Here is a 25,000-nt window from a genome sequence, read left to right as displayed (position 1 = left end):
CATTTATTTAGAATCAAAGTATTTACTTAAAATCAAAATCCAAAAATATTTGGTTCAAATCAAAAGTTGTTCTCAAAATAAAGTGTTGCATTTTTTTGAGTACATACCTTATAAGAGATAGACGAATAAGTGTCTTCAGCAAAAGCGCTCATTGAACCATGCTCTTTTATAAAATGAATTCTCGAGGTGAGTCATTTTTGGCTTTTTGGCATGGCAAATTGGCTTCTACGCCCTTAGAAAATTCTACACAAAAGTAAGTGAAAGAAGCCAAGACAAACCGTAAATACCGGAAGCCACTAGTATGTAAAAATGATGGTACAAAAAATTATGTAGCAAGGCTGGTACATTAGACTGAGTCGATTTGGGGTCATTTTTGAATTTCTCAAACCCTGGGGTCTCAAAAGCTTCGTTTTGGTCCAAAACTCATCCATGATTTTTTGCAGAATTTTTAAGTAACGTTTACATGAGTAAATTTGGACTTTTAGGTTTGTATGGGAAAATTGAATATTTTGTACTGAAAAATCAACATCAATTATGTTTCTTCTGTGCAACCAAGCCTGCTAATGGTTTTTGTGCCAATTTATAAATTTTTCAAAGGAAATTTTCCGCTGAAGAACTTTGTCGAAGACCGTAAATTTGAATCTTATTAGACAAAAAAGTTATTAGCTGTTTAACAGAGGTATGTCTTTTGGCATTGATAAACAATAAATTCAATAGACATCACTGCTTGTGCCCCGCGAAGTATTGCATGAAAATTAGTCATGCAATACCTCGCAAGGCACCCAGCAGTGGTGTCAATTGAATTTATTGTTTATCAATGCCAAAAGACATACCTCTGTTAAACAGCTAATAACTTTTTTGTCTAATAAGATACGAGTTTACGGTCTTCGACAAAGTTCTTCAGCGGAAAATTTCCTTTGAAGAATTTATAAATTGGAACAAAAACCATTAGCAAGCTCGGTTGCACAGAAGAAACAAAAATGATGTTGATTTTTCAGTACGAAATATTCAATTTTTCCATACAAACCTAAAAGTCCAAATTTACTCATGTAAACGTTACTTAAAAATTCTGCAAAAAATCATGGATTAGTTTTGGACCAAAACGAAGCTTTTGAGACCCCAGGGTTTGAGAAATTCAAAAATGACCCTAAATCGACTCAGTCTACTGGTACATACCAGTATTTAGAAAGTACGTACAAGAACGTAATGCTGTGTGAACTGAAAAGTATGTAAAAATTACACAAAGTTAGAAAATTTCTGAATTTTAATTAGAACTTTAGAAGCAGGGATATTTTCTTTCAAATTGATTCAAATTTTATTTAATTTATTGTCTATCAATTATAAAATTAAATCTAAGTAGGGGGAATTTGTCTATGGCCGGACAACATTAAAACATCGAAAACGCGTCATCCATTTAATCAATCCACAATCAGAATAGAAGAAGAAAAAGAAGGAAATAATGTAAATAGCAGCCTGATATGATGTGTGAAATATGGTTATCCAATCTGTAAATGTAAACCAATGATAGGCATCGAAAGCTTTTGCATATTTAGTAGAACGGAGAGGATCGCCTAATTTTGCATTTGTATTGTGGTCAGTTTTTTTCAGCTTGTAATATGTGAATTATACATAAATGTTGGTTGGTAATCTTTCGACTACAATAGACATAAGATTACAAATCGGAAGTTCAAACGAAAATGAGGAAAATTCAAAAAAATCCGACTTGTCTCTGACCGAGCGAGAAAATATTCAAAATTTAACATGATTTCAACTCGAAACTTTCATTTTTTCATCTCTATAGCACCTCCGAATGGTTAGCGGAAGATATAAAGATTCAAAAACGGAAAAATTTTAGTCTTCCGAGAAACTTTGAATTTTGCTCTCCGGTCATAGACAATTTTTTCCCCGTTTTTTCAAAAGATATTTTTCATTCTGGTTTGTCAAAAAACTTCTATGGGAGGCTTCATAGGATGTTCAATAATTAAAAAATCCGTACTCACAAAAACTGTACAAGTGATTTGATGCTACGTTTTTGTGCCATTGGTGACAACTTTGGTGAAGTTATTCGTAGTGTCCGGCCATAGACAACACTTTTGGAAATGAGTGAAAACTAACATAAAATGATATCTTTTACCACATGAATATGTTGTAAATTTATTTCAACTTCTAATATTTTTGTGTGATCATAATATTGATACTCTTCAAAACAGTGGAGAAACCAATACTTACGAAAAAATATTTTTGAAGTTATTGCTAAAAAGCCTTGAGTGTCCTGTAGTAGACAAGTTCCACTTATATAGTAAAGTTTTTTCGATTGGATAATCACTTCCATTATTTCCGGGCCTTTATTTTTGACCAGGTGGCTTCGTTGGTTCAGTCGAGAAGTTCTTTGCTGGGCATCCTGATTAACTGGTAAAAGAACGTGGGATAAACAGGAAGCAATCCTGATTGGATTAGTCACTTCGGGTCATCAGTTAGTTAGCTTGAGCTGGTGTCATTGAGATAAAATATCTGGGGCTGGTTGTCCGTGAGATTCAATAGTGATTGGCCGGTGACATTGGAAACCCTAAGGAGGCAAACAATGGTTCCTAAAATTATTCAAGAAAAAAAATACCCATATGCAAATCACAGACTGACGCCGCGAACTACAAATTTACTGGAATTTGTAATTGTTTCTCAGAGAGGGTTTTGTAAGACAAAAAGACCTGACAAAGTATGTCATTTCTGAACCTCACTTTTACGTAGAAGTTGTCGAACTTCAGAGTAGATATGTACTTTTTACGGTAAGAATATGTTTAATTTTATTAGCGTGTACGCAGTTGTAGTTTTAAAATGACAACCTTTTGATACGCTGTATAACTAAAAAAAGATTCATTTTCTGATTTCATTTTGATCTCATAATAAGACACTATTTGTCTATATCATATAGTTCCTTCGTAATTAAGTTTGTCACTTTAGAGTCTCATCCTAGATTTCTAAAATTTCTGTTCCGAGCTCCAAATTAAAAGTTGTTTGTCGCAAAATACCAAAGAAGCACATATTTCAATCAGCATTCGAAATTTGAGTCACAAACTGGCAAAATTATTAAGATATTTACGATATTTTCCTGTTTAACATGAATACCTACGTTCGCAAGAATTTTCACCACAATTCGCACTAAATCATCTTTAAGAAATGTTCATGCACAATTTATTAAAACAAATGGTGAACCAAGAGCACATGTAACAGTGATAACTGAATCACTCTCTGGAGCCACTTCTGTGCGTTTTTCATTATAATCTAATATTCTAAGGATTCTAAGGCCGAACATGCCATATAAAATTTCGAATCATAAATTTACGGCGATAAAAATCTTATAGAAATCCTTAGACTCATAAGTGACATATTTTCATTAAACCCACACTGGAGTTCCGTATTCGGATCTAGTTACAAGGTCACAAAATGCCTAAATGCACCAAAAGCCAACTAATCTGATCGATGTTTCTATGTAATCGTCGCCTAGCTTCATCTAGCTAAACCATCAGATGGAATCTAACGCGAAAAATTGCGCACTCAAATCCGTATAACTTCTTTATTTAAACTGTCGTTAAAGAAATATTCGAAGCCACATTTCATTTGTAGACAGTTTCTTGTGTTGTAATACATTAGGGAAGCCTTCAAAAGCTCTACGATCTCTCAGCTTAGCTCTATTGGTCTGCTGTGAGACAAGTCAAACAGCACAGACAGTTTCAAAAAAGGACTGAACCTTCTGCGTAGCAAAGGACCGTAGCTTATACCACCTTGTTGATCTTTGGATGTATCGGTATAATCAAGTCCAAGGTCCAATTAACGTGTGAAGACTGTACTAGCGACTAAGGAAACCCAAAGGAGCTTCTTGAGCTCGTGCTCAAATATCTTGTCAAAACCGTCAGATGTGGGCTCAAGGTTCGCTTGTTCTTTGGGAGGAATAGAAGAGTAGAGTTTTAGAACCTGGCACCTCGATGTGGTGTCTAATATTCGGGTATGTAAAGGTGTGAAAATTCTTATTCGTCGACCTGGAACGTAATGGTTTTAATCTGAGGGTTGGTTGTGACACAGGTTACCCGGAAAATATTGTTTAAAAGGTCACAAGAGTTCTGTTATTAGAAATAGGTTGGAGGCCACTGTTCAGTAGTAGTAATCAAAATTCAGTGATGAAATTTATAATTGCCATGTTGTACAGGGGTTCGAACAGTGAAGATTAGGGTTTAAGTACCTCGAATGTTTGTATATTTATTAACAAATGGTTTTATTAAGGCATTTTACTTATACAATTTTTATGTGCCTGGAGTATTTTTTCTAACTTAAGGTTAGTAAAACCTCGAATTATCTGACATCAGTTGGTAGAAGAGCTTTTTCGTCAAAGGTCGATGGTTAACCATACCTTACAAAACATTTCATCAATTTTTTCCTATTCTTTCCGCTATCCACAGGGCTGTCGCATGGGAGCCGAGGCTGTGCTGGCGCTGATGGAAGCCGACGAGAACACCGAACCATGTGTAGTCTCCCTTGATGGTAACCAAGCCGTCCGGGTGCCTCTGATGGAGTGTGTCCAGCGTACCAAATCCGTAGCCCAAGCTATGGCCGACAAGAACTGGGATCTGGCCGTTCAGCTGCGTGGGCGTTCGTTCGCCCGGAACCTGGAAACGTACAAGATGTTGACCCGCCTGAAGCCCCCGAAGAGCGCCTTCGACGAGCAGGGCCGCGGTGTCGGTGGCTACACGATGGCCGTCATGCATATCGGTGCACCGGCTTGCGGAATGAACGCTGCTGTGAGGTCCTTTGTGAGAAATTGCATTTACCGTGGCGATACGGTGATGGGTGTCCATGACGGTATCGAGGGCTTGGTTTCCGGTAACATCAACAAGATGGACTGGTCCGATGTGACCGGATGGGTCGGCCAGGGTGGTGCTTTCCTGGGTACCAAGCGTACCTTGCCGGAGGGCAAGTTTAAGGAAATCGCTGCGCAGTTGAAGAAGTTTGGAATTCAGGCTTTGTTGATTATCGGTGGGTTTGAGGCTTATCACGCCGCTGGTCAGATGGCCGATCAACGGGATAACTTTAAGGAATTCTGTATTCCAATTGTGGTTATTCCGTCGACTATTTCGAACAACGTGCCCGGAACGGAGTTCTCGCTGGGTGCTGATACCGGTTTGAATGAAATCACGGAAATTTGTGATCGCATCCGTCAGTCTGCTCAGGGAACCAAGCGTCGTGTCTTCGTCATCGAGACCATGGGTGGATACTGCGGTTATTTGGCTACCCTCGCTGGTTTGGCCGGTGGCGCTGATGCGGCCTATATTTACGAGGAGAAGTTCTCGATCAAGGATCTGCAGCAGGATGTGTACCATATGGCTTCCAAGATGGGCGACGGAGTGCAGCGTGGTCTGATTCTGCGCAACGAGAAGGCCTCGGACAACTACAACACCGAGTTCATCTTCCGGCTGTATTCGGAGGAGGGCAAGGGACTGTTCAGCACCCGAATGAATGTGTTGGGTAAGTTAGCGTTAAGACTGTTGATGTATCCCAAAATCACAATAATTGTTTTATTGGTCGATTGCAGGTCACATGCAGCAGGGTGGCTCGCCGACTCCGTTCGATCGTAACATGGGAACCAAGATGGCGGCCAAGTGCGTCGAGTGGTTGGTCGAACAGCTGAAGGCCAACACCCAACCGGACGGCAGCATCAATGCGAAATCGCCGGAGAGTGCCTGCTTGCTGGGACTGGTCCGCCGCCAGTACAAATTTTCACCTCTGAAGGAGCTGATTTCGGAAACCAACTTCGAGTAAAGATCTACTAACTTTGGATTAAGTTTTAAATGCATTCTAATGGTTTTGAATCTGTTTTAGTCAACGTATCCCCAAGGCACAATGGTGGTTGAAGTTGCGTCCCCTGCTGAGAATCTTGGCCAAGCACGATTCAACCTACGAGGAGGAAGGTCTGTACATCACCGTCGACGAAGAAATGTCCACCGATTCACCGGTAGCCTAAGCATGTTCTACCCAGCCATCAGAATGAGAAAAGTAATCGATAACAGTAGGTCCAAGCTAACCAAAGTATTTTACTACTTAATTCGGTAGTAGTAAATGTGTTCAACTACTGATCGGAGTAGTAAAATGTTGCACCTACGAACTTTTGGAAAAGATGCAAGAACCGGATAAGATAAAAGGAATGGTCCAGTTGTGGTAACAACAGCTGATAAGAGAATAACCAAAACATCATAAATCGGTATTAGACTTTACTGCATAGTCCCGTACGCTGTAATACTGTTAGGGCATTCTAATGTCTCACAAAAAAGTACCCAAAGAAAAATACCTCAAAAAACGAACGATCAAACAAACCAGCGGCCATACAACAAACAATATATAATGCAGGCAGGGTCGTTCAGAATCAGATATCAATTAATTATGCTTACTCTATTGTTTGTTTAGGCGCATGTCAGAAGATATTGAAAATTGATCTTGTAATATGATTTGAAATGTGCCCCTGTGCACAATACCTATTAGCCAGTTTTGTTTAGCCAAGTAGCAAATTTACTGCTATAGATTTAAAATATAGTGTGTTTATTTTGTAAGGCTTTTAAACTCTCCCACTATCGATAGTAGTTTTAGTTAATTTCGTTCTCCTCATCATGACAAAAAAACCCGTCGCGCATCCCAACAAAGTTTACACAAAACTCTAAAACCCATTCGCCACTAAGTTTAAATATTTATTTCAATTGCCCTTCTTTGTTAACTTTCTTCTTCTGTGTAGAACAAAGTATTATTTTGCCTGTTTTGTTTAGATTCGTCTCTTCTTTCAGTTCACATGGTGAGTTTGAGAAAGCAAAATCAATGTTATAAAAATAAATAAAGAATTTTATTTTGTTGTTCTAAAAAATGAATCACAAAGAAATACTAAATATCTCACCAATGCTTTAGCAGCAATGGAACGAAAATGTGTTTATGCAACATAGATAAATGAAACAATGTTACAATGTCTTGAGAAACAGAAAGTTGCTAATAAAATGGTACAATAAATAGATAGATTCTCGTTTAGCCAAAAAAAAAAAACTCGGATGACCTTCAATCCATTTCTTCACAGATTGTACCGAGGGAAAGTCTTTTGGAACAGGCAGCCAAACGGGACGATTGGCTCGGAACGGAAAGATTCGTACTGCTGTTCGTCGTGGTGTCTCCGCCATTCGAGAGTGGCGAAACCAGGCAGTCGGTGATCCGTGCCTTGGCCTGTTCGGCGTGGGTGCTCTCCCAGCGGGTACTCCGTATCCGAACCCGGCTGCCGTGAATGCTGGCGTGGCCCGCCTTGGCGCAGTACCAGTGCTCCACCTCGGCTCCGATGATCAGCGATATAGCTTCGTACACTTTTGGTGGGTTGGTGGTCGCGTGGTCCACGACGAAGGCGTCCAGATTGGCCGATTCGATGTACCAGTGGAAGATTTTCAGTAACAACGGATAGTTCGAGTTGGCGGCGTTCGTTTCGTTCTGTTCGGCCTGGTGCCGAAGTTCGTTGGTGAGCATGGAGTTGTACTGGAATTTGTTCAGAAGGCTTATTGAGATAATCTTTTCTAAAGCAGCTAGCGACACCTAGGTGTCGATTCTCTATCTAAAATTGCCACAGATTGAAACAGATGAGGTAAATCGCATCTTTTGATTCAAGAGAACTGATAACAATAGTAGCTAGCAAATAATGATAACAGAACAAAGTGCGAGTAACTCACCCATTGGTAGTGTTTGTAGGCGTCGTAGCTCATTTCGGCTTTCTGTGTCCTCTTGGTTTCACGGTGCTTCTTCAGCTCGAACAAGCTTACGGTGCAGACGTTGTCCAACGAAATCGCCGGTTGTAATCTACGGTTCAATGGATTGATAATTGTATTATTACGGGTACTTTCAAGCTGGCAGATCTTATAATTTCTAAACAAAAAAGAAAACCAAACAGATAAGCTTTCCGGGACTAACCTTTGGGCGTTGTAGGTAAGATAGACAACATCTACTCGGGGAATGGATGAAGGTTGCTGTTGTTGCTGCTGCTGCTGCTTTTGTTGAAGATGATGCAGTCCTTCAGTTGGTTTTTCGATTCGAGTGGGTCCATCGGAGACCGCCGAGGTCTTGGCCGGGATCAGCTTTTTCGGTGAAGCTCTCCCTGGGGAGAAACCTCTGGGCAATTTCAGCAGCACGGGTGGAGCCATTTTATTTTACAATCAGATTATAGTCACCACACACAAAAGCGATGGCTTTTGGGATGACCGTTACACAAACAGCTTATCACTTAAAAACAGCTCACACTCGGCTCGGCGAAATACACCACTAAGTTGCGGGAGCGCCCGCTTAGACCAGCGCTAGAGTTGGCCAGACCTCGGTCGGAGACGGATGATGACAGACTGAGAGACTGGAAGACGAGGGTCAACCAAGAAAGATTATCCTGGTTCGAAAGCTGAGTTCCCCCACTCTTAGCAACGTGGTTTACCAAAGGGTCGAAATTTTTTTTCAATACACTCATAATTTCTATCTTCTATCCACTCTCGACACAGGTATTACGAAATGATTCCCACAGCCGAAATGCGACCTTCTGAAACTGTTCCTCCAGCTTCGATCGGCAGTATGGTGACAAAAGCTACCCGCAGATTACTGCATGCGCACTCATCACGCATCGAAGGCGTGGCAGGTTGGTTTTGGGATGATTTTTTTACCAAACACTCTGCCGAAATTTGTTTGCTTTGTGGTACACTGTTGATTGATCCCTGGTAGTAGGTTGGTACCTATCCAAAGGATATGTGGATGGAGGAAAGTAGAATAATGAATCATATGATGGCTACCTGGCATCGAAAGGCAAACGTGCATATAGGATAACGAATCTCGACAACACAGGTTGGCCGCATGATCAACAGTCAACAGCCCGATACGGGATGAGGAAGAAATTTAGATTCTTTTCTGGAGCCTAGTTGATTACTCTAGACAAAACTGAGAAAAATTAACTAAAATAAATAGAAATTGTATTTTTTGCAGTTTCTGTAGTTTTGTTTTTTTTGTTGGTTAAGTCAATTTTGTCATCTTATTTTATTTTGTCATTGTTGTTTTTTGCCATTTTTATCGTTCTGTCATAATTGGAATTTTAGTCATATTTGGAATTTGAAATTTTTATTATTTTTGTCCTTTTAGTCGTTTTTGTCATGTTATTGATCATTTTTATCATATTTGTCTTTTTTTTGTCATATTGTCTTTTTCACATTTAAGTAATTTCTATCATTTCTGTACGTTTTTTTCAGTTTTGTCTATTTTATAATCTTTGACGTGTTTTTATTTTTATCAATTGTCTTGTGACCTGGCACACGGATTTTCATAGGTCCAGAAGAAAACTTTAAAATTGCATCCACTGTAGGAAAAAGCGGAAAGGGCCAAATGGCAAAATACCCTTTTTTGAAGCCTAATTTAACAATTTTTTGCTTATCACTGATATTGAAGCATCAGCATAGAGATCCAGATTTAATTTATCATTAACCTTAAATGCAAATTCTATTCAAATGCTATTCAACCAAAGTTCATATGGTAAATCGTTTAAGGTCGGCTATATAAATCAGTTGAATTTAACCTCATACTCCTGGATTTTTGAAAGGATTGCTAAATCTGGGAAATGTCACAAAAAGCTTGATAAGTTTAAGAAAATTTATTTCCCTTTACTTTGTTATTTTATAAGCTTCTCTTTGCCAAAGATATTATAAATACTCCCCCCTTATTCTGCGCCGCGAGTGAGGTGACGATAGTCGAATCATCCTAGTCATTCGATTCCAGTAGTCGCTTTAGGCGAGAAACATCTTTTAGAATGAACTTTTTGAGTTCTTACCCTAATCTAGTAGTCAGCTGAGCATGAATCTCTGTCACATCGGCTTCGGGAATAAGGTGACAAGACTCACGTGACTCCTTCTCGACTCGACTATCGTCACCTCACGCGCGGCGCAGAATAAGGGGGTCTATTTATGTAAATATGTTCAAATCTTTCACTTTAACATCATGCAAAGTATTCATCCAATCATGATATGGATTTTAAAACTTCTTGGCGCGATATTTGCCAACGAATTAAAATTGATAGAAGAAAAAAAATATTTAATGCCTCTATAAACTCAATAAAACAAACAAACAAACAAACAAATTGATTGAAAATGTTATATGAGTTGACGATCCAGATGAGAATCCAGATTTAAAAGAAATATTCATGGGTTAGAAAATCAGTTTAAGTTATTTTTGTAAGACTGATGTTTATTGATCATTCATATATTTTGTTTTTATTTTATTAAAACCAATAACAATAAATCTTTCATGTCGCTCTTGAAAATTTTAATTTTTTGACTCTTCCGACTCAAAAGGTTGCCGACCACCACTGTCCTAACCTCCTTTGCTTTCTTTTTTTTTTTTAATTTTTGTCCCGTTTATGAATTTAGTCTATTTTATCTTTTTTTAACTGTTGTGATTTTTGTATTTTTTTCATATTTATCCTTTTGTCGTTTTTGTAACTTTTGTCATATTTTTACCATTTCTTTCATTTTCGTTTTTTTTTTGCATTTTGTCATTTTTATTATCATTGGTCAGTCTTGACATTATTGTCATTTGTTCATTTGTTTATTCAGTCAACGGACCAAGTATAGGTCCAAATGACGACTTAAAGTTAAAGTTACATAACATTTACATCTAATTAGCGATTTCTTGATATTCTTAAAACATTTCTTCGGAAAACATCCCGCGAATCGTCGAAGTCGAAGAGCTCGGAAAAGCGGTTGAACGTTTTCATTACACCGATGAATGCACTATTGGCTTAATAGTTATTCAATCGAATTGGTACACACAGTTGAAGGTCCTGGTTTCTCAGTCCATGGGGTCTCACACTAAGAGGAATAGCTTCCAGTAGCGTGGGACAATCGATACGCGATGTCAGTAGATCGGCGACAAAAGAAGCTCGTGTTGCATTTCTTCGGGCTTGAAGAGTATCTATGTCTATAAGACGACATCGATATTCGTAGCTTGGCATGTGGAACGGGTCTTGCCAGTTAAGGTGTCTGAGGGCATAACGCAAAAAGCGCCTCTGGATAGCCTCGAGCCGCTCATTACTGTTCTGGTAGTAAGGACACCAGACAGCTGAGGCGTATTCGAGGATGTATCGAACTATGCTGCAATACTGGCTCTTCAGGCAATACACGTCCTTGAATTCCTTGGCCACTCGAAATAAAAATCCAAGGCTTCTAGAAGCTTTATCGACGACGTAGTTCGTATGTGTTTTGAATTCCAGCTTACGGTCGAGTATTACGCCCAAATCATTGATGTGGTCCACCCGTGCAATGGACTCATCTCCTAAGAAGTACTCCGCTCAAAAAGGCTGCCGCCTTCGAGAGAAACTGATAACTGCACATTTACTGCAATTCAAAGGCAGGCAGTTGATGTTGCACCACTGTGCGAAAAGATTAAACTGGTTTTGCAGAAAATCAATGTTGTCCTGACCGTTTATGGCGTAGAACAGTTTAAGATCATCAGCATAACAAAGTTTCGGGCCGTCAAGGAGTGTGAGCACATCGTTGAAATAGATTAAGAAGATAATCGGTCCTAAGTGACTACCTTGGGGCACACCAGAGGAAGCAGAGAACTGGCTGAAGAGAGTGTCTCCAGTGCGAACTGTCAATTTTCGTCCAGTTAAGTAACTGCGGAACCAGCCAAGTAAAGGTCCGCAGAATCCTAAGCGCCCAAGCTTACCAATGGTGATATCGTGGTTCACCTTATCAAACGCTGCTGACAAATCAGTATAAATGGCGTCAGTTTGAGACTTAGCAGCAAAACTTTCGTGTACATAGGAGGTGAATGTCAACATGTTAGTTGTCGTAGAGCGTTTGGGCATAAAACCGTTCTGATCGATTGAAAAATTTTGCCTACAGTACGAGAAAATCGGATCCATGACGACTAATTCGAATAGTTTGGAGATTGCACATAAAGCAGAAATTCCTCTATGGTTGTTGATATCTCTCCGGTCCCCCTTTTTATGGACTGGAAACATGTAGGCTTCCTTCCACAGTGAAGGGTAGGTGGCTCTGTCAAGAGAAGCTTGGAAGACGAGTCTTACAGGTGTCAGTAAAACAGGCATATATCGTTTTAAAAAGGTAGATGGTATACCGTCCGGGCCAGTAGAGAGGGAGTTTTTGAGCTTTGCCGCTGCTTTAGATATGACCGCATCCTCTACTACAATCGTGCTCATGCTGAAGCCGAGTGGCGAAACATTCCTAACAGCACTCTCCACGTGTTCTGGGGATGTTGGAGCAGTAGCAAAGGTACTCGACAATTTTTGAGCAAAGAGAGCACAGATTCCGCCATCAGAGTTCGCAGCGTTGCCATCCAGAAACATTCGAGTTGGAATACCAGGTTCATTCCGCTGACTTTTGACATGCTTCCAGAACGATTTTGGGTTGGACTTGAGGTCACTCGAAAGGTACTCGAAAAAAGTAATTTTGGTAACAACGCTTACTGGCTTTTTTATAAGCGGAGTTCAGTCTTCTATATACATCCTTAGTTTGGGAGGATTTGAGCTTATGGTGATTTCTAAGAGCACATCTCTTCGCCGTCTTCAGTCGACGCAGTTTCTTCGTAAACCAGGGAGTCCGCAAATTTCCGGAAGTCATTCGTTTTGGCACGTGGCGGTCGATAACGTAATTTAAGATATGCGCAAAGGTTTCGGCCGCAGCATTGGGATTCAATAGATTGAGTTCAGATTCCCAGTCGATGGTGCCCAGGATATGGGAGATAGCATCGAAATCCGCTTTCTCGAAGTCTAGATAGAAAGGTGCTGATTTTTCGACAGAAGCATGCTATCCAGTGACCTCGAGCGAAACCATTAGAGCTGGATGATGCTGAACTGCCTTAACGAACGGAGCAGGAGCCGATTCAATGGTCGGAACGCGAGACCCATCGCTAGCAAAGAAGAGATCCAACATACGGCCGTTTTCGTTAGTAACTCTGTTAATTTGACGCAAGGTTGCCGTACTCAGGGAGTCTAGTATGATGTTTGAAGGCGTCATGTTTGCAATTTTCGATAATTTTTGTCTTATTTGTTATTTCTATCCGTTTTATATTTTTTGCTATTTTGGTAGGTTGATATTTGTAAATTTTTGTCATTATTGACAATTTTTGTTATTTTTTTTAGATTTTATCTATTTTTGTATTATTTAGTTAGATTATCTTTTTTTTCTATCATTTTTATAATTTATATTTATAATATTTTTTATTCGTTGTTTTCATTTTTTTTTCTTTTTGATATAGCCATTTTTTGGTTTTTGGCATTTGGTCTTTATTTGTCATATTTGTAATTTTGACATTTCTATTATTTTAGTAAATTTTGTCGTTTTTTTGTAATTTTTTGTTAATCAAGTTTTTTTTTAACATTCGGCGTTGTCTTTTGTAAATTTTGTTTTAAATTTTGTACTTTCTGTGATCATTTTCGGTTTTTTGGCATTTCTATCATTTTCGTCATTTTTTTTTTAATTTTTTCATTACTGTAATTTTGAACATTTTTCATTTAAGTGGTATTTGTCATTTTTGCCTTCTTGGTCGTATTTATCATTTTCTTCTTATTTTGTCAATTTATTATTATCAACCTTTTTATCCTTTTAATCTTTTTATGGCTTGATCATCATTTATTTTTTTAACCGTTTTTTAAACGGTGCTTTTTTATTGCCTATCCACAGGCGTTGAAAAATACTGTTCCAGTTTTCATTTTTTTTTTTCAAATCGATTCAAATCCCAACACAGCCAATGGGGATCACATTTTGATAGTTCTACCTAAATACATGTGTCTTTCAGTTGGTCGATATCAACGTGGTCAGAAAACTGGCAATGCTAACAGGGAATCAACAGTCAAATTAGGACTGTACTGACAAAAAATACCCAGCTCGATGTCTAATGGCACGCTTACCTTTTATATAAGTAACTGCAGAAACTTCTCTTAAGTTTCTTATCCGCAGATTTTTAACTTTTCGTGAAAGTTCGCCTAGTTTCTGTCAGCAATTTTCGTAACTGAATGGACGTTCGGATCAAAAGAGACTACAATTCTTTTTTTTTTTTCAATATTCCACATACATTTTTCAGGTTTATTTTGCCATATTTGGATGAGAGTTTGCTTTGACTCTTACTGCACAATTGTTCATCTTGTTTATTACACAGCTTTGTTTTTTGTGTTAAATCTTATCCACATGTTTTCTGTTCACTTAACCGTTAGATCTAGGGCGGGAGAGGAAAAGGAGAAGAAAAAAAGGGAACCTAGAAGGTTTGATTTGTTTTGGACAAAAAGGGACTGGGTACCGAATAAAATAATGTACAAAAATATACTCAATATGACTATATATGCTGTATGTATATCGATCACGAATATGAATAGGTAGTAAATTTGTGGGAACCGTTCGATTTTATATACTCATATTTACTGAATGGATACTTTCGGGGGCTGTTGCAACGGGCCATTTACGCATTTCGAACGGGGTATTCCCGTTTGTTGGGACTAAATGATATGCAAAATACAACAGCTTTTAGAGCATACGAGGGTTTTTAAGATCAACTTTTTGTCAGTAGTACGACTACAATTATTTTAGTTCCGATTTTCACAGCGTATTTTCTAGTTATCCAAGTAAAGGAAAGATCGATGTGAATTTTAAAAAAATGTAGGAATCAACGAACTTTGAAATTCGTTAACAAATCGGTGAAGATTGGGCAATCATTCATTTCGTTCAGCCCGTTTTCAAGTCTGATCATGAGAGTTTCTTCCCTTCGAAAGCAAATATTGGATGGTTGATTTTACGGGTTTTCTTTTAACTTCCCTCTTTGCAGTTTCAGTATAAAATTGGTTGCGAATAGTTTACGTTACTTCGAAAAAGACGTTTTACAAATATATGGATATTTAATGATGTTTGTTTGTGTTAGTTCCGCATCATTGGCGTGGGTGTGTGTATGTGTATATAAATATATATGTAGATATATGGTTGTGTATAGGTGTGTGGCTCGAACACAATCGATTGGCGAATCGATTGAATTACTACACTACATATCGCGTTGTTAGGTATAAACGGTATTACTTTTGGGAAGAGAAATACGGGATTGTTTGTGTAAAACTAATACAAAAGTGCCTACCACTTCCACTTGTATGCTTCTTCATCAATACCTTTGATACAGAAATATATAGAATATAAAATACATCAGTAGTTACAATAACGGATCGCTTGTGGCCTTAGTACCACACTACTGTTGTTTTGCAATTTCTGTTCCTCATTTTTGTTGGTTTTTTTTGTTTCGATTCCTCTATCAAATCAGATTATATCAATAGTTTTTTTTTATCGGTAGGTACCCTTATCCTATGTCACTATTAAACACTAACTAAAGTGAAGCATTTCGATGCAATATGCACGCGTGATTTACCGAATCATATTCGGGTTTAGATTTTTTGTTTTGTTTTTTTGATAATAGATAAAGTTATGGTTCTGCGGTTTTTCTTAGTAATTTCTGTTTCACATTTTCAACCGCGCAGTGCAGAGTATTTTCCCTTTTTTTTATTATAATTTTCTCTTTCTCAAATTGCAAATTATTTCACTTATGCTTAAACAAATCCTAAATGATCACATTTCCTCGCTGCTTAGGAGTAGGAAAGAAAATCCTAACGAAGGCTAAGCTTCTGTTTTAAAGAACTAACGAAAAATAAAACGATTTCTGGCAATTCCGATTTGGTTTTCTATCGGTGCGCCCGGGATTGCAAACTTAAGGTTAAAAACTGTTAAAGCTATTTTGCAAAACGAATCTATAGAACAGCTAGAAAGAACGAAATATCACTAATGCGCTTTTTTGTTTTTTTTTCATCAAATCCCTTTCTTTTTTCAAGTTTTGTTTGTTGATAATTATGCCCCGATTTGTTTGTTTTGTCTTAGTTTCGATTGAATAAGAATCAAAGGTAATGCTGCTTAAAACAAAGCGCGAGAATACAACTTTAGTGTGTACAACCTTGACCGTTTGCCTGCAAATATTTTTTTTTACTATTTCGGTTTGCATTCTTCTAGTGTGTTGTTACCTTCTATAAACACATGTTGGCACTTGATGACCGGTAGTTTTTCATGTCTTTCATTAAGACTTTTTGTTTGTCTATTTTGGCACATTTAAAGAGTCGTACATTGAACATGAACTGTGAGCTGCGAATAGAGATAATTTGTTACTCCCAGATTTAAATTGAACCTATGACTCTTCCTTTAAAAGTTTAGAGTGTGTAACTTCCTAAGCATCAACATCCAAGATCATATTTAATATTATTTGAAGGTACAATACAATAAAATGATAAAACAGAGAGAACAATCTCTTGAACAACTTTTTTCTTAGTACAGATTTATGGAAGGTTTGCGTTTCAAAACATGAAACAAGGAGAAATAGAAGAACATAGAACGTTTAAAAAAGAATAGAAGATAGAATAGACCAAAATTCCCATAGTTATATTCCAATCAATTCGTTTCTGAATGACGGTTTGAGAAATCAGATAATTAAAAAAAAGGTTACTTGGTTTGCATGTACGTTCAACTGTGGCCAAATATCTCACTTCAAGATTTTAACCTGATTACTCTTAATTTTCAGAATAAGAGTGTTCCTTCGTTTGTCCCACAACAGAATGAATCATAATGTTTTGGTTTAAAGTTTGACAGTCTGGGCGTTAACCTTCTAGGTGTGCAATTCAATTGGAGCGTGTGTTGATGCACAAGCACCCTACACATCTCCTCGTAGAATCTGCAGCCAGGCAGAATTCTCTCTCAGATTGAAACTTTTGCACACCCTAAATTTTCTGAGCATTATCACCAACTCACAGTCATGCTTCTCAAGACCCTAGGCTACATTGATTTCCTCAACTCCGTTACGAGTCTTCCGATCCCTGACTACTTACAACACTGCCCTCAGGTCTAGCTCGTTTGGGATCGCTGCCGCCGCCCTCTTCCCAGCCTGTTGTAGTACTGCCTTCATCAGGTTTCCGTTTCAGATGGTTATTGTTGGCCACCACCAACGAGGGTTGCGACTGATGATCCGAGTCCGCCAAATCATCCTGCTGATCATCGCCGGTCTCGTCTTGCTGACTGTCGTCTTCCTCGTCCGCGTACTGATTATCGTCACAACTGTCCGTCTCGTTGCCCCCTGCTGCTTCATCACCGGTCGTCGAACCACCGCCAGGTAAAATATTGGCGGGATCCTTAACGTTCAACCGGATGGCCAGCATCTTCAAACTGGACAACGAATTCTCGCAATCGGTGGTATCGATCTCGGTAAGATTGGTCCCGGATCGTTCGATTTCTGTGTAGGTACCGAACGGAAGCTTACCAAGACACTCCAACTTGAGGACGTGCATCTTCGAGCGTAGATGTTTTGCCAGATGACCGTGTATCCGAAAGCCGACGTCACAATCGCGGCAGTAGAATGGGCGGGGATTTGAATCGGTTGCGATTCCAAATGTAGTCGTCATCGAAACCTTATTCCTGTGGGTTGCCGATCGTTCGTGTTTCAGGAAGAGACCTTGCGATCGGAAACTCGTTCCACATGGTTCGCATCGGAACTTCCTTTCCATGTAGTGGATGTTCATGTGGATCTTTAGCTGGGAAATTTTGTGGAACTTTTTATGACAAATTTCACAGACCGGTCGACCTCCGTCGTCCTGGAAATGAGTTAAGGAAGAGAACTCCGAACCCGCTGGGGTTGATTTGAATCCGTCTTCTCCAACTACCACTGTTCTGGCAGCGACGATCGCGCCTCGATCGAGCGATTCGCCAGCAGTTGGATTTGCAGGTGAGGGAACCACAACTACCGGGGCTACTATAGGATTTACTTTTGGACTAGGAACCGCTAAAGTCTCTTGATCGGAAGCTGTCCCACTTTCACTGTCTTCCCGTTTTCTGATACCACTCACAGTTTTAGCAGCTAGTTTCAAAAATTCGGAAGCAACGTTTTTGGCACCTTCATTACTGGATTCAATCGCTGCTCCACTAACAGTTGGAGTCCCGCCGGTATTCTTGACACTATCACTTCTAGGTCGCTGAACCCCTACCGTCACGGGTTCAGACGACGGAACAGCCGGAACTTCAGCAACGTTATCCAACCTGGAAACACTAGTTGACTCTGCCAAGCTCTCGGCAATAACCGCTTCCTTCGGACCCACAATTTCTTCTCTATTGCTAAATGTGGGCACGTTTTGCGGTTTAACCGGACCAACCTCTGTTGGCACCATCACTTCACCACTGCTCACAACAGCCGGTGATGCAATCAACTCTACCGGTGGTTTCCTCTCCAAACTTCTGCCGCCATTGATCATCCGATACAAAGGTTTTTCAGGTGGTCCCGCAACCTTTGGAGGAGGCACCACCTCAGGTATAATAACCATAGGCGACTGCGGCAGTAGTTGATGCTCTTCAAACATCGCTTGGTTAACACCAGCATCTGCACCATTTGCCGCGCCACTCACCTTCATCTGGCACTGTTTCATCCTGGTATCCTGGAGGGCTCTCTGTTTTATGTACTCCTGGAAGTACTCATTGTTATCACCCACCAACAGCTGATCCTTCCCGTTAGGTATGAACCCATGGGGGTTTATCGGTATCTTATCTGTATTCGAAACCAATGTAGTCAGCAAATTTGCCGTCCCGGTAATCGGAGTAACCACATCGCTCACCCGCACAATCACCTGTTGCGAACGATTAACCAGCTGCTGTTGTTGCCGATGACCCACCTCCAAGGCTTCTCGAGGTTTTTTAGTCAAATCTATCGGCATCGCTCCGTCATCCTCTTTGCCGAACTGCTTCTTACTCAAATTAGGATCGTCATAGTACTGGTCCAGCTTGAACTCCACCTTTGGCGTGTTGGCAAAAGTGATGATCCGACGATTCGGTTGACTCTCACCTGGTAGCAACGGGTGCTGCTGAGGTGAGTGTAAATGCAACTCCAACTGACCTGCCGATGATGATGAGAGCGGTGAAAAGGCGACACGATTACGCTGCTCTTGGTGGTACTGTTGCTGCTGCAGGTGGTAGGACATTGGGCTGGGATAGCTTTTCGAACTTGCTGGTTGCTGACTACTAGTTGGTGGGGTCATCGAAAGCGATAGCAGACAGTGAGCCGCCTCGTGCTCCGGAAGCCGGCTTTTCGATTCATCTGAAAGAGAGAGAATTCAAATTTACAATCTTGATCTTTGATGAAGAATTGAAAATCTCAACTCACCACTCTCATCACCACTATCCTCCCCATCGCTATCCGATCCGGTGTCTGAATCACCAGGAATGGTCGACGTTCGCTCGCTCGAAATGGACTGCTGATCACCCTCGATGTCCACGTCCATCCCGTCGTCATCGACCATGGTCGGAATCGGATTCAACCCCAACTCGGTACACTTCTTAAAGTGACTTTTCGACTTCATGTGCTTCGTCAGATTGCCCTTTGTTTTGAAACTGTAGGAACAAAAAATTAAAAAATTATATTTACTTACATACCTAGTAGTATTTTAAAAAGCTAAGAACTTACTGGAAGTTGCAGTGCTGGCAGGAGTACGGCCGCACATCGGTGTGGGTGCGGATGTGTTTTTTCAGCATCGAGGGCTTCTTGCAGCGGATGCCGCACTCTTTGCACACGTACTTGCCGCGGCCCCGGCCCCGCACATATGTGTACTCTTCGGTGCTTTCGAACCCACCGGAAAGGGTCCGCTCTGAGGACTCGCTTCGGGGTGGATGTGGGGGGAAGCTGTCGGCTGTGAATTGTTGCAACCCGACGAATGATTGTTTCAAGTGTGGTGGAAGATGTGCTTGCTGCAGGGAGCTGTTGGCACTGTTTGGCGATGGGAAGGGAGGTGGTTGATAGGTGGGGAAGTTCGTTTTCGCTTCCATCGTGGTCATGACGCAGACTGAAGCCGAACTGGAGTTGACAACCGAAAGTGAGGGTTTCGTCGAAGCGGCTATCGAATATTGATGATTGCGTTGCTGAGTGCTGTTGTACAACGCCATGACGGCTATTGGTTTTAGGCCTAGTGGGTGAGGATCGTTTTCCGGGTGAACCTGCCAGTTGCTGTACATTGAGAGCTGTTTCTGGGTTTGAACGTAAAAGGGTTGAGTTTTGTTAACAGTGCAGTAGAATGGTTTGGTGCTGGATTTGAGACCGATGTTGGTGTAGGCGTGGCCGTTGAAATAGAGCTCTCGGCAAGACTTGGACGGTCTTGGAGTTTCGGGAGATATTAGCGGCATGGTATTGTTTGTTGGAGTGATACCGTGATGCCGTTTAGGTGTGAAGGTTCCTGGCTTGAGCGGCAGTGAGTTTGGTCTTAGGAATTTCGCTTTGCCCGAGATGGGTTGTGGTTGAACGTCCAGGGAGAATTTCGGCTCCGGTTGTTCCATTTTGACGTCGGTAGGAACAACGGGCGTTTTGATAATGATTTCCGATTTGGAAATCAAATTTTCAAAGTTGAAATGACGAATTTCTTCCTTTTTAATAACCGGTTCGAAGGAGTCCTTCTTTCGGGGGCTAAGATTATCAGCGATCCTGGTAAAATTGAAACTCTTCTTCGGTGGAACATTGTAGCCGAGATCCTGCTTGGCTGGGGACCAAATTTCCTTGTGCAAGCCGTTTTTCACTGGTGGTACAACGGACGATGGTTTGACAATCGACAGTAGTGAGGGAGATTGAATTTTGGTGTTCTGACCGGGCACCATTGGAAGATGATGGTGGTTACCAGTCGAGATCGAAATCGACTGAAGCACTGTTGGATTGACGTTGTTGCTAGTGGCAGCAATAGGAGTGATGCGAGGGCTGGATTTCACATGCAGCTGAACTTCACTCGCCATAGAATTGGGTCCGGGCATGCCTTGAACGTAAGGTATCAATTTTCCTGCATGCATGATTTGTGTAGCTTGGCCGGGCGAGGCAGACACTTGTGGCAGTGTGAGTGGGTTAAAAGCTGTTATTGCGTTTATTGGTGGAAAATGGAAATGGGTGATATTGGAGGCGCTTTCAGATGAAGCCGTCGATTGATGCTGGTGATTGGAGTAAAAGTTCGGTGTCAGTGTCGGAGTGATCGTTACTACCAGCTTGGATGTTGCTGCGTTAACTGGAAGCCCCGGTGAAGTGCTATCACTGCGTCCAGGTTTTGGTAGGTGGAGAAAACTTCCTCCCGAATGCATTCCCATGCGAACCGAATCGTTCATCTCCTTATCTACGTCCTGCGCTATGCGAGTGACAGTTCCACCGGAAGTGTAACGATGAGCAGGCAGTTCTTCGGTTCGATCAATCACTTCCATATTGCCACCGAACAGTTGCAGGCTCGGGTGGTTTTGTACCCGCCTTGGGGACTGTGGCAGCTGATCTTCGTTCATATAAACAGATCGCTTCCGCACCGGAGACTTTTCACTTTGTACATGGGATATCACGTTGCTTTCCTGGAAAGCTTTACTACTCTCCGGTTTACTACTGCTTTGGAAATCTACCAATCGAGTATTGCCCAGCAAAGGTCCCGGCGAGGGGAGAGGATTTTGTACTGCTTCCATTACTTTGACAACGGCAGCCGGTGACACACTGGATACTGGGGTATGAGAAGGACCTGCAGCCATCGAGCTACTGGAAGAACCGCTTTCCTTAGACAATACGGAAATGTTGTCCGGACGTTGCCCTCGTGTTCCTTTCAACTTCGATTTGGCCAACTTTGAAAGAGAGCAAGGAGTTTTCGGGGCCGGAGGGTTCAAAGATACTCTGGCTAAGGTTTTGAGGCTCGTTGGATTGTATCTATCCATGCGGGAGCGGAAAAAGTTCATCGATGGTGACCCCACAGGGCTGATCGGTGCACTGGAAGACGGACTGTTGAGGGCACTGCTATTGCCTTCGCAGTGACAAATGGTGTGATATTTCAGAGCTTCGGCGTTCCGAAAGATGGTATTGCACGACTTACAGGTGAACAGGTTTTCCAGGTTTTCATTTTCCGGATTTTGAACGATTCCAAAACGTTCCGAATTCAAAAGCAGATCTTTAATAATAGATTTTTCTGGGTTCTGCGGGTGGTCATTAACCGGTGATGGCTGAATCTGAGGAGATGGTGGAACGACTGGAGCCGGTGATGCTTGATGAAACTGAGCTGTTGATGGTGCCGGAGATGGTTCTCTACTGAAACGCATCTCGTTGGCACGTTTCCGAAAGTGGTCCATCTCCAACGCAGCTTCGCTCATCACGACGGGTTTACTAAGGTTCAGCGGTTGCTGGTATTGCACTACTTCTGGTCCTCGGTTTGGAGATCTACTGACAATTTGTGATGGCTGGACCATTACATGATTCTGCGGAACTACGACCGGCAACTGGGTGACCGGTTTCGCTTGGCTTGAAGCTATCCTATTCGATATGATTATCACATTTTGCTCACTCGGAACTAGGTTTGTGGGAGCGTATGGCTGATGGAGCTGAACCAGCTGTTGCTGATGATGCTGATGCTGTTGCATTAGCAGTTCCTCATTCAATCGTTGCTGGTGTTGCTGCTGCTGTTTGAGGAGCAACGCATTTGCTATCCTAGCATTATTGGTGGATCCACTCGAAGACGAGCTAGACTCAGACCCAGTGGGACCCTGCTGTCCAGCGCTGGAGGTCACCGATATGCCTCGCGTTATTCCGGTTATCTTATGATACTTCTTCTGCAGTGGAGCTTCCACGACCTCCACGATTGCTTCATTGTCCGAAATCAGCTTGGAAATGTGTTGCTCGAGCGATTCCACGTTTTGACCGTTCTAGAAGCGGAAAAATCATAAGTGAAACTTTTTAATTTTATGACCCGCTGAAAAAACTTACCAAATAAGCATGTGCAGCAGTCGGGGTACCTGGGTGAACACTGTTTCCTGTTGGAAGTGCCCCGGGTTGGTTTCCGGCCACCGATTGGGAATAGTTAGTGGGATAAGGTCCATTCCCGGGCAGCTGTTGCTGTCCAGAGACGCCAAACTTTTCGCTCATCAATCGGGTCGCATCGAACTTGGTGTACAGAGCTGCATTGTGGAATTTGGGTTTGTACGGTTTCTCCACCAAGAGTTGGGGCGAATGGATCCGATCGTCCATTGGGGAGTTTCGATTGATCTGAAATTTTTCGAACAATTTAGTATCATATGTTCCTGCTAGCTTTCTTAAAACGAAAAATAAAACTTACAATTTCTGAACCACTATTACTCAGCTCCTTGTCGTCGATATCCGAACCGCCGAGGGAACCTTCCTCGTCTAGCACTGGACCAAGATCTTCACCTTGGCTTTTGGAAGCATGGGCTCGGGAACTGAAAAAAAGCAAACAAAAAAACGTATTTCAGAAAGCTTTTCTCACTGGATTTTTGAATGCGAATTTGAAATCTGAATCTGATTCTTAAATCATAAATCTGAATCTATAATCTAAATCTGAATCTGAAATCCTAATTTGGAATCTGCATTTCGATCGCTCTAAATGTAGGAGAGTGATAAACATTTAAAGGCCAATCCTTGTTTTAGTAACACTAAGGCCCAAGACCGATGAAAGTGGGAGCGCCAGATATCACACTTCCTAACTACTGAACCGATTTTTACTAACTTTATACAATGAATAACTCGTTTGAAAAGTACACGGTATTCTTTTCCACAATCTTACAGCAACACAAATTGTCATTTCAGGATATTTAGGAGATCCTTCCCTATGCAATGCACTATCGAAAGAAAAAAGATGTTAAAAGTGCGACCAAAATAAGGCATCAACAGTAAAGTCTCAAGGCAAAACTAGTCATCATAGAGGTATCAATAATTTTTAGTTTTACCTATAAGGACTGCATCGAAAACTTTTTAGCAACATCTTTCTGTGAATTAAAATGAAATAAGTTTATTATTTCAGGTTTTCCTATTCGGTTTATTGAAGATCAGTATGATTAGAAATCAGTATGAATATCATGGTTAAAATAAGTAAAAAAAATGTTCTAAAGAATGATCGCACTTTCAGGTTCAGGTTCTGCACAGTAGCTGCTGTTCATTTCCTGGCCGCTGCCTTCCAATTTCCCTCGAATTCTTCCATGCTTTGAGAAACTGTTCCTTCCTTCCTAAAGATCCTTCACGCAATCGCCCAGTATCGTTCAATCGGTCGGAGCCCTGGATGATGTTTTTCTCAACGAATTGGATGTTATTGTTTGAAAGTCACTGCAGTACAGGCGTAATGTGCAGATGCCAAATCCGTCCAGAAGAAAGTTTTTTTTTTGTTTCGATTATAGTCGTTTTACCATCTTTATGGCATACTGGCATGGCATGGTAGCAATCTTTTTTCAAGCATTCATCTTTGTAAACATTTATTGTACCTTTTGTGAAAAAAAACTTGACCGCAGCCTACAGGTACAAATAGCTTGCCATACAAGAACCTTTTGCCCAAATTTTTCCATCGCATCATCCTTCTCTTCGTCCGTGGATTTCGTGTAGAATTGTGTCCTGGAAAGAGTTCCTGAATCCTGCTTGACGTAGGTTTCGTCGTCCATTAAGATGCACCTGTTTTTGTCCAGAATCCGTTCGGTAAAGTTTCTGTGCCCTTGTTTTTGCTCGAAATTGTTGCTCTACTGATTTCTTAGGAACCTTCTGCTTCTTGTACGTCTTCAAGAATTTCTTGGCCTTGATTCTCTGAATCATCTCAATGCTGGTTTTGAACTTTTAAGCCAGATCACGCGTTGATACCGATCGGTTACGTTTGATATGAGTGACTACTTAAGCATCCAACTGGGGCTGACTGTAATAAGGTTTTCTTCCGGATCTAGGCAGATCCTTCAAGGATGAATCATTGCCATATTTATCGATGATATTTTTCACACATCTGTGGTGTACGTTTTGCGATTTGTTTGTAGGTAACACCCTTTTCAGTGCACCAAGTTGTCGTAACCCTGCCTCGGACTCGTCTCCGAACAGCGAGACCTGGACCAGCTTGCGGGGGACCCGGGGCTTCCTTCTTCTT

The 25,000-nt window shown here is 41.0% G+C and overlaps 3 protein-coding genes across 3 annotated transcripts in view; 1 reads left to right on the top strand and 2 right to left on the bottom strand.

Annotated features, from left to right (window-relative positions):
* Positions 1-4,373: 4,373 nt before the first annotated feature.
* Positions 4,374-7,042, top strand: LOC129750941 (ATP-dependent 6-phosphofructokinase-like). Its single transcript, XM_055746152.1, has 3 exons — positions 4,374-5,514; positions 5,582-5,804; positions 5,869-7,042. The coding sequence occupies exons 1-3, from the start codon at positions 4,389-4,391 to the stop codon at positions 6,008-6,010; spliced, it is 1,491 nt and encodes a 496-aa protein (XP_055602127.1). The 5' UTR covers positions 4,374-4,388; the 3' UTR covers positions 6,011-7,042.
* LOC129750942 (uncharacterized) lies at positions 6,716-8,383 on the bottom strand. Its single transcript, XM_055746153.1, has 3 exons — positions 7,975-8,383; positions 7,737-7,863; positions 6,716-7,545 (listed from the first exon to the last, which is right to left on the bottom strand). The coding sequence occupies exons 1-3, from the start codon at positions 8,202-8,204 to the stop codon at positions 7,084-7,086; spliced, it is 819 nt and encodes a 272-aa protein (XP_055602128.1). The 5' UTR covers positions 8,205-8,383; the 3' UTR covers positions 6,716-7,083.
* Positions 8,384-14,104: 5,721 nt separating this feature from the next.
* Positions 14,105-25,000, bottom strand: part of LOC129750939 (uncharacterized) — a 126,831-nt gene continuing 115,935 nt past the window's right edge. The window contains exons 3-7 of the mRNA XM_055746146.1: positions 23,204-23,324; positions 22,855-23,133; positions 19,564-22,793; positions 19,264-19,490; positions 14,105-19,197 (exon numbers count right to left, since the gene is read on the bottom strand). Coding sequence (XP_055602121.1) covers positions 16,919-19,197; positions 19,264-19,490; positions 19,564-22,793; positions 22,855-23,133; positions 23,204-23,324 — 6,136 coding nt within the window. The 3' untranslated portion in view covers positions 14,105-16,918. The remainder of the gene's footprint in view (positions 19,198-19,263; positions 19,491-19,563; positions 22,794-22,854; positions 23,134-23,203; positions 23,325-25,000) is intronic.

This window comes from Uranotaenia lowii, chromosome 3 (assembly GCF_029784155.1).
Source record: "Uranotaenia lowii strain MFRU-FL chromosome 3, ASM2978415v1, whole genome shotgun sequence".
NCBI lineage: Eukaryota > Metazoa > Arthropoda > Insecta > Diptera > Culicidae > Uranotaenia > Uranotaenia lowii.
Note: the sequence above shows the minus strand (reverse complement) of the source record. Positions and strands in the feature narration are given on the sequence as shown.